We start from the raw sequence: 10,343 nt of genomic DNA, 5'->3' as shown, positions 1-10,343 counted from the left end.
TGCCAAAAATGTCTTTAAGACGATGCATTTTTTTCTCACTTATTGTTGCTTTTAGAATATCATAATGGCACGTCTTGTGGTCTAAATTGTAAGCTGAAAGTGTTGTCTGTGCATTATATACACGTTATGAAAGTATTATATATTGAATTATTATGTGGCTCTTGGTGAGTATCAGTGTATTCAGGTATAGAATCGGTATAGAAAGCCAAATCCTTTAAAATTGCTCATTAGTGATGAGCACAATTCTGGATATCTACAAATGAAGTTTCAAAGCTTATATTTTCATTAAACATATTTGATCATCTCTATAGTGTATAATTAAATACATGCTAAATGGAAGCTGCGACTTTTCACAGATGTCAGAGATGCTTTAAGCTAAAAACAAATCAATTGTTTAGAAATTAATTTATCTGGTGAAAATGAAGGTTTAGATAATAGTTTTGTGTGCAGTTGTTCATATCATATGCTCAAAGTTACAAGAACCCTGTTTTGTTGTTTGTTTGTTTTTGTTGATTATTGTTTTGTTTTTTGGGATGTAACAAGCAAGGTTACTAATTTAAAATCTACAGGAGTGCTTGGAAAAAATAGCAAATATCAAAGGGACAAAAACAGAAAGCCTGCCAAAAGACCTCATGTGCTAGTTTGAGTCATTGGTTTAGTTTAAAGTGCCTTTTTCTGGTATTATCAATATTGCCATTTTAAATTAATTTATTCAAACAAAATCAAATAAACAAAATAGCCTTTTAGCTACTTAGTTAAAAAAAAAAAAAAAATACAAAATTTATTTTAGCATTACTGGATAACTGATTTGACATGTAGATACGAATGACTAAAAATATCATGTATTTTATTATTATTATTATTTTAAATAAAGACCACCATGTTGTGATCGCATGACCAGCTGATGCTGCATCTGTACTGATAGAGGTCAGTATACTGTTGTATTGTCCAATGAAACATTACGAACAAATCCATGATACCTAATGTTAGACTATTCAACATTGATTTGAAAATTTTTATAATTCTTTGATCTCTCTTAAGAATTATAGTAAAGATGTAAAGACATATCTTCTTTTAAAAAATGACTTTGTATTGAAGATTTATGATTTGAATAACTGATTTGAATTATTTTGATGGATAAGTGATGCAGACATGTAAAATGTGGTATAAGGCGATTTGTGTATTATGATAATGTAGTCCTCTGTACATTGTTTTGAATTTGTTAATAAAAAAGAAACCTTACATAAAATTACTAATTGAACCTATCTATAAAGTATATTCATCCTATAGTACAGTAGCAGATTTAAAGGAATATTCTGTGTTCAATACAAGTTAAGCTCAATCGACAGTGTTTGTGGCAAAATATTGATTACCACAAATATATATATATATATATATATATATATATATATATATATATATATATATATATATATATATCATTTCATTCACATGTAAGTGCTTTTATAAAATTATAAGCTTCATATTTCTGCCTTTAAACCGTCCAAAAATTGGCCCTATTCACTTCCATTGTAAGTGCCTCCCTGTAACTAGGATTTTTGCTTTTTTAAAGAAAAGGAGGGATGAGTCTAAATGAACTTGTGTGGTAATCAACGTTATGCCATAAATGCTGTTGATTGAGCCCCAAATATTCTTTTAGTAGGTGTAGGAAGAGACTTTAAGCACCAGAGGGCAGCAGCCGTTAACAAATGCAGCCTTGGCACATTGAGCTCGTCAACTTACAAATAGAAAGAAATTCAACAAGCGTAAGAGATTTCAGGGAGAAGTGTCCTTTTAATCTGTGTTTAAATGTTCACGGGCGCGGTATCCTTGGAGAGATTTTGAGATAGTCTATAGAGCAGTCGGAAAGGAAAAGGCACGAGAGTAAACAGCGATGTTTCCTGTCAGAAATACAACGCCATCCGCTCATCCATCCAGTGTTTGAAAACCCTTCACTCAAAGTACTTCTGATGAGCGGTCTTATTTTACTGCTTCCCTATCCATTCATAATACTCTGAGCACCAAGAGAACAGGGATAACTCTCGTCCAACAACACACCAAACAGTCCAGGAAATGAGTCCTGCCTCTGTTCAGTTACAGATAACAACACTGTGGGAGCCCATGTCCTCCTGTTTGGTGGCCAGCAAACACATGGTATCAAACTCTTTAGATTTAAATTCTTGGTAGCATGTTACTCATTAACCTCATTAGCAAAACATAGGTTATTATATCTTTTAAGGCAGATTGTACATTCATAATTACAGACATGTGGTTATTTGTTTCTTGAGGTTAAAACCAATCGAGTCATTAAAGCAGTGTTTCATGTATTACTATGGACAATTATATGTTTATTAAGTTACATATACACTTGTTTGCCTGTTTACTGTGCAAAAGGAAAAAATAACTCAATTTAAGTTCATGTGACCTTAAAGTTTGTGCTGTTCAGCCAATGCCACACGCAACAGTTCATGGTGCATTTTGTTGTATAGTTATGATTCATTCAGTAACAACTGCAAATAATTTATGATTATGGTTATCATGAGGGTCATGCATGCCTGGCTTATGTTGAAAATATTTCTTACTGAGGATGTTCTTGGGCCCAGCTGTTGGTGCATTCCTAAACCCCATAATACTTCATTCTGATGTAGGTCAGCTCTCAAAAGAAGTGCAAAGGAAGTCCTAACTCATATCTGGATGCTTGCCTCAGGCCCTTTACCTTCCTGGCTGGAAGAAATAAGTAGATTAACTAAACTAACATTTCTGACTTGGATGTTTTAAATACTTTAAAGAAATGCAGATCAGTTACAAGACCTACCCAGATAGCAAAACTTTCCTGGCCCAGATCTGGCTGCATTCCGCCTGCAAGTTTGGCCCACATACCACATTGAATTACAGTCCAAAATTGACCCAAAAGCCATTTACTGAATTTAAGCCATATCCTCCCCAGAAAGAAGCCAAAACTCAGCCACACTTACCCTGCTCCCCCAGCATGCTGCCATAATTGTAACACAACTGTGCCAGAATCCCCAGACATCAGCCAGAAAACAGCCAAACAATTTACCGCTCCCGCACCAGAACTCGGCCACTACTTATCCTGTACATCCCCAGAAAGCAGCCGTAATTAAACCACAGTTATGCCAAAATCTTAATATTACCAAGCCCCATATGTAATGTAATATTTTCATATTTTGCTTTATTAGTGCCAAAAAAGCAAAGGTGTAGATTTAATTTTTATTCCGGTTTAAAACACTCAAGATGTCATACATTTGCCAACATAAAATACACAAACTCAAATCTTTACATAAGTGTGGAAATATGTAAAGGTTAAAAAAAAAGATAAAAGAAAGACAATATAACAAAAGCAAGAAATAAATGTAAAAATTGTTCAACATAAAAAATAATCAACATCTCAAGAAAACTGTAAAATATAAAAATGTAAACTATGTAATGGATACATTAATGTTACAAAAGCTAGCAATAAACATACAAATGATGAACAATCAAATAAGCTACAAAAGACATCGAACTGAGACAATAAATATAAGAATTATAAATAAAACAAATTTGGAAAAAAGAAATGTTAAACTGAACTTAATGCAACCTAAAAAAAGAAAGAAACGTTTGTAATCTATCATTCAAAATGACTGTTTTGATATTAGAGTTTTGCTTAGTTTCCTCATGGATGGTGTTGAAGTTGCATCTGGAGACAGATGAGCGGTTGTGATTCGTCAGATGCCAAAGAACCGCTTCTTTTGAATGCTTGTGTTGTTTGAGAGAGTTGAGGTAACACTTTTGTGGAACGTAGACCTCCCCATCACACTCATAATCATCAAGCAAGTGCCAGCGTCGTCTTTGGGAAGGTAAAAACACAAAACAAGAAAAACATATTGAACATATACAAAACCAATCTTTGTAACTTAAGATACACAAGCAACATTTTGCTCATGTAAACATTAATTGTGAATATTTTAGTAAAAATATATGGGCAATAAACATCTCTTATGTTATGTAAAGCCTCATCAAAAATCTATTGAAACATTTACTTTGCAAATCAAAGAGAAAAGTGTATACCCTTTTAATGTGCCTCATTAACTCATACACAATCTTACTTGGTTTTCCTTTTTAAAGGCATAAATGAATCCATCTCCACCTGCAGCTCTGTCAGAGGCAACTTCTGTCATAATTCAATATAACAGTCTGTGAATGACAAAAATGAAAAATCAATGCTTTGATTTAATATTTATTTATTAATGTATACTGTTAACATTTGTTTAATAAGTGACTTGATTATGAAAAGTATATTTATACGTACTGTACTGACTTTTGTCCAACTGACTTGAGTTCACTCCAAAATGTCTTTGTTGCCCTCTGAATTGAACTTAACTTTTATTTGTAGGCCGGAAGCACATACACCATCCTTCTTTAGTCTTTAGTTCCATTCTCCTTTAATGAATGACTAAATCATCACTTATAATGTTTGAGTTAAAAGACATACTCAGATTGGCAACGTAAATGATGCATTTCCGCCATCTAGAGGATCGGAGTTGAAAACTATTTATAAGGTGCAAAAAGATACAACTAAATTATTACAAATGATATATGTTTTAAGTCCAGTCTCTTTCTAATAACTGAACAAATCATGAGTTATTTTTGATTGCTTTAGGCCATTACTTTAAATGACCTGGAATGAAGTATTGTTGATTGACATTGATAGTGCATGAATTTGTTGAAATCTTCCTCTTTTATATGCAACACAGTTTAGAAGTACCTGCTCTACTGCCTCCAGTCGACCACAGTTTCCACAGTCACTCGACTCTTGCTTTACAATTATGAACAAATGATCATTTAAGACAGAATTTCCAATATGCAGTCAAGGTATAATAATGTCCTTTCGTCTGTTGCCATATTAAACCCTCTCAGCACCAAACTGTTTTTGAATATTGTACAGATGTCCACCCTTGATTCTCTATCCCAGAGCTGCTGACAAATACAAAAGTGTTTCCTTTTCATAACTTATGAAATATGATAATTTACTCCACCATACTGTCAAACATTAGTGGATACATATGATGCGTAGATAAAATATTGTAGAAGAAAATGCGCTGCTACCTCAGATCATTTCTTGTCATGATGGGGGTCTGTGGTAACAAAGCGGACCAATCACAACTGTTGTGGTCTGCGTTGATGTGACACCATTTTTGAAGAGGTGCTCTTAGCTACTTGTAACCTATGGCGTAGATTTGATGCAGACATATACATCGGCCTTAAGTGCCAAGCTCTAATGTTGACTGGCATACTTGTTAGCAGGGACGGATTAACCACTGGGCCGATTGGGCCGTTGCCCAGGGGTCTCTAAACCCAATGGGCCCCGAGCTCTAAATCAATTATTGATTTATTTTGAGACAGCTATTATAAATCCATGAAAATGTAAATCTTACGTGAAATACTATTTGTTCGGTATTTGTTTGTGCTAAGGTGAGAGCAGCGCGAGCACAGACACTCATTGAATCTATGTTTAATTAAAGGACTATAGAAAACAGCCTTTGATTCACAAAACACTTTAAATCCAAACACAAAGATAAGGTGCAGTTTACCCTGGCTGTGTACAAAGCTGGTTTAAATTTATATAAGCAACAGAATTCTTTGGACTTCTTCGGGATGCTTTGATTTTTAAATGATTCAGCATTTAACTTGTGTAATTATTGTCTGCACACCAGAGCAAATGCACCACGCACATCCCTATTAATAACGCATTATTTTGGATCGTATCATAATTAAAAAGTACATATAACTGGCCGTGTTATATGTACTCCAAACCTTTCTTCCATCAATTTGAAAAATCCAACCAAATCTGGCAAGCGTCCTGTAGTGCATAAAAGTGAACACAGTCCTGTGACATGTCATGGGGGGCCTCTATGGTGTAACGGCCCATGGTCCTCTCAGTTCTTAATCCGTCCTTGCATGTTAGTGCTGATAATTTGTCTGTACAAACTGTATTGCTGTTCTCAATGTTGTACGTCTACCCATTCAAGAGCTAGAAGAATGACAATTCTGTAGTGAATATTGATATGATTAGCTGTCCATTTTGTGATATTAACTTTAAAATGTGGGATAAAAACAGTGACCACTGTATATCCATAATCTGGGTCTTTTGAACCATCTCTAAATACCTACATATATTGCTGAACCAGTATTTCTAGAAAGGCATCTTTGTTATAAATTTCATCATGTAGCTGGAGATCAATTGATGCCATTGAAAGGTTGAACATGATCAGCTGATTCTCATTTCTTGTAAACACAATCAAGCCAGCCACAACAAGCCGAAAGCATGTCTACTTGTGTTTATCCGCACTTATGCCACAATTCAGCCTACAGCACTCCAGATCTCAACCAAATTTCGTTGGTTAGACTCAAGTCAATGTTCAGGCAAATGAATATCTGTCTTTGCTTTGTTTATTTTGGTTGACCAGATTCAAACACAACTTCAGCCAATGCTGATTTAACACAAAGGTGCTAAAATTTCACTACCAAAACCAAACCAAAAGTGCCAAAAAGTAATCAATATTTGGCCCAGATCTTCTTGCTATCTGGGTAAGATATATACTTTCCCTTGTTCATTCATATAAATTTGAACCTGAAATCTTGATGTTGAATTTAAAAAGTCAATTAAAAGAACATAATTTCAATCATTTTAAATAAGTAGCTCTTTATTGAGTCTTTTAGCAGCAAGATTAAGACCTTAAGACTAATTTATAAATCTCCTTTAATCATGACCACTGTGATGTAGAAATATGAAATAAAAGATCGTTTTAGATCTTAAAACAACATTGTGATTATCATACATGCCTTTTAAAGTGCTAATACACACATTTTTACTCATTTTAATGATCAAATGTGGTCTCTTGGAATTGGATATCTCTTTCAAATGGACACTAGGAGAATCAGATATACTTAAAGTTTTAAAAGCTTGTTGTTTTAAAAGCTAAAGGGCTTTTGTAGAAAATTAAAATTAAATAAAAAAACATTAGTCAACCCAAAAAGCAGCTTAATGTTGTACAGTGACAATAATGCATCTCTTTCATGTGATCAATACTATTATATACATAATGTAGTTCTTTTAAAGATGCAAGCTTACACAAATATTGTGGTGGTGGTAACATAGTACAGTGATGTATCAGATGGCAATACCATGGTACCTTCACATATACCATATCACTGAATACCATAGAATTTACATGGTAGTACGCCAAAGTACTTTAATGATACTCTTTCCTATTGCAAATACCAAGGTATTACCATGATACTTTTTGATTATTCTTCATTAGTAAAGAAGCACCATTATAAGCTTAAGACGGTGTCTTAAAACCAAGGGTGCAGCCTGACTGGACAACCAATTTTTGTGCTTCAATGGCAATATCAATATTGATTATAAATATTTTCAGTATACATTTTCACTATATTCAGTCCTTAAGAGTATCAATATGAAATCATTCCTAATAGTTAAAAATGTAAAATTAGTTCCCCCAGTTTTGTGTGAGCTACATAATTTGAATGCTGACATTAGCACATTAGCTTAGCTTATTTGCATGCTAAAGTCAGAATTAACTACGAATATTGCACAATGAGATGTGTTATTTGAGTTACATGCAGTAGTGGCCTATAATGAACTTTCTGTCAGAAAAGACTCCTTATTATTGGGATTAATAAGAATTTATATAATTTGGCATATGCCCTTTCCTACAGTTCAACGCTCCGATGCTTACTTGAACCGTTGGATCCTGCCAGAAGCTATAACATCAGGGGAGCAGAGCTTACCCCCACCCAGGATGGGACCTAAACTGGTGATGATGGGGTGGAGGGAGGGTGAAAACAATGGAAGTAAGCCAACAATGAGAGACAGCTGATCTGGCTTATAAAGTGGAGGCTGTATTGTGATTGGATGAGATGCCTAATAGAATGAATCCCGAGATCTTCCTGCTAGAACTACGCTTGTGCTTAAATTACTAATAAAGGATATCTCAAAATGGTTAATTATGTGTGTCCATTTCAATTGGAATTTGTTTTATGTTGTAAAATGGATTTGTTTTAACAGTTGTCTATGAAGGCTGTAGCAGAACCCTTCTACAAGCTTAGCCTAAGACAGCATAATGCGGCTGCCCCATAGACATTCTATAGGGGGTACACTGGCGAGGAGACAAGATGCCTATGGAGGAGATTCAGCTGAATAAACAGCTTTAGTGAAGAAACAGCTCATTTAATGAACTGACTGCCTGTTCTTTAATATGTTTTACACTAAACAGTCCTTTTGGAATGAACTATGTGTGGAGTTTATTATAATAAAATTGCTATTTTATAAGAGAAGACATAGACAATTTAGCGACAGGTGTAGCGGTCCGTTTACGGCTCTCCCCATTTATTTGTCTGGTATCTGCAAACGGTGACTTACTGTTGTAACATGCTAGTTCACCATTACGCTCTCTCCAATGTTAAAAACATGGAGGTCGTTATCTCTGTATAGAAGATCTCTGGCTGTACACAGCGAGTCAATTCACTAGGCTTTGAGACATAGTCACCATGTAGCATGTCAATATATAGTCATAGAAAGGCACAAGGTATAAACATCCACTTGCCAGGGGTCCACATCCTTGGCATCCCAACCTGCCTCCTCAGTAGAAAGCAGGTATGGTGTGTTCTATTACACAACGTCTGCAGTGCTGTCTGACTAGTCGAAGGGCCTCAGCAGGCACCTCGCACTCCTGTACGTTCAGTAACTGCAACTCGGGGCATCCCGCCGCTAATACCATTAGCCCTCTCCCTGTCACACTCTCGCATCCCCTCAGACTCAACCGTCGAAGCCCCTCGCAGGAGCGTGCCAACACTTCCAGCCCGTTGTCTGACACAAGCGGACAACGGCCAACATCAAGAGATCGCAGTCTGGGACAGCTGCGAGCTAAGTGGCTCAAACCCTGGTCTGTTAGCCCCTCGCAGCCCCGTGCGTTCAGGTAACGTAGCCGCGGACAGTAGCGTGCTACATAGCGCAATCCAACATCTGTAATGCGCATACAATGTGCTACGCTTAGGTAGCGTAGGCGACCCTCCAAGCGGGCAACTTCACGCAAGCCAAAGTCTCCCATTAGATGGCAGTCGCTGAGGCTAAGCTCGCGTAAAGAGGTGCAGTGCAGTGCTAACTGTCGCAGGGAATCGTCTGTTAGGCGGATGCAGCGGCGAAGGAAGAGGTGCGTGAGACGCGGGCAGTGAAAGGCGATGGTCCTCAAGCCTTCATCCTCCAGGGACACACAGTCTGTCATGTCCAGGTAACGCAAGCCAATCTGTTGTCCATGTAGTGGGGTGAGCAGGAGAGAGGCCTCTTGAGTCAGGCTGATACAGGTCACTTTAGGGCAACCTTGGGAAAAGGAAAGGAATATTTACTATTATAATTTATATTTATCAAGACAAACTTTGAGTGTTGGCTTGACTGAAAGTTTAAAAAGCCTTTTATTTGAAAGATTATGAAGGCCAGATGAATCCTTGGGCAGTTATTAGGCATTCTGAGTAGTTGATCTGTTTGGGTGCAGTCAGTTGCTAAGTTGCTCTGAGTGGTTGTTAGGGGCACTGTTAAGGTGTTATGGGTTGATAGGCAGTTTCTCAAGTGGTTGTTCTGCGTGGTTGCTAAGGCATTACTTGTTTTGAGTGGTTGCTAGGTGTTATGTGTTCTGGGTGGATGCTGTCAGTGGTTGCAGGCAGTTGCTAAGGTGTTCTGAGTGGTCTCTAGGGGCACAGTAAAGGTGTTCTGGGTAGTTGCTAGGCAGTTTCTAAAGTGTTCAGGGTGGTTTCTATAGTGTTCTGCATAGTTGCTAGGGTGTTCTGTGTGGTTACTCTTGCTAAACAGATGCTAGGACATTCTGGGTGGTTGCTCTCAGTGGTTGCAGACAGTTGCTAAAGTGTTCTAATTGGTTGCTAGGGGCACAGTCAAGGTGTTCTGGGTAGTTGCTAGGCAGTTTCTAAAGTGTTCAGGGTGGTTGCTACAGTGTTCTGCGTGGTTGCTAGGATGTTCTGTGTGGTTGCTATTGTTAAACAGTTGCTAAGACTTTCTGGGTGGTTGCTCAGCAGTTGCTATTGCAGCTGTACTATTGCAGTTATATTTGTATTCATATTTGTATTTGAAATTTACCGTGCAGACCTCCAGCTTTTTTGCCAAAACAATTAAATAAAAAAAAATAATAAAAATAAACTTTCTGTAACACTCTCTGCAATGCTTTTCATGTAGAGTTCAAAGTAGAAATTGATGCTGTTGAGCGGTACACACAGGACAATCAATTCGTGTCTTCTTGATCCTGTTGAGC

General features: G+C 36.8%; 1 protein-coding gene across 2 annotated transcripts in view; it reads right to left on the bottom strand.

Annotated features, from left to right (window-relative positions):
* Window positions 1-6,376: 6,376 nt before the first annotated feature.
* The window catches only part of si:dkey-192l18.9 (F-box/LRR-repeat protein 7), a 51,173-nt gene continuing 47,206 nt past the window's right edge, over window positions 6,377-10,343 (bottom strand). For both annotated transcript variants that reach the window (XM_052113396.1, XM_052113397.1), the window contains one exon: window positions 6,377-9,403. In XM_052113396.1, the coding sequence (XP_051969356.1) occupies window positions 8,667-9,403 (737 nt within the window). In that variant the 3' untranslated portion in view covers window positions 6,377-8,666. The remainder of the gene's footprint in view (window positions 9,404-10,343) is intronic.

The sequence above is a fragment of the Xyrauchen texanus genome, chromosome 41 (assembly GCF_025860055.1).
Source record: "Xyrauchen texanus isolate HMW12.3.18 chromosome 41, RBS_HiC_50CHRs, whole genome shotgun sequence".
Classification (NCBI taxonomy): Eukaryota; Metazoa; Chordata; class Actinopteri; order Cypriniformes; family Catostomidae; genus Xyrauchen; species Xyrauchen texanus.
The sequence above is the reverse complement of the archived record's forward strand: the minus strand, read 5'-3'. Positions and strand labels throughout refer to the sequence as shown.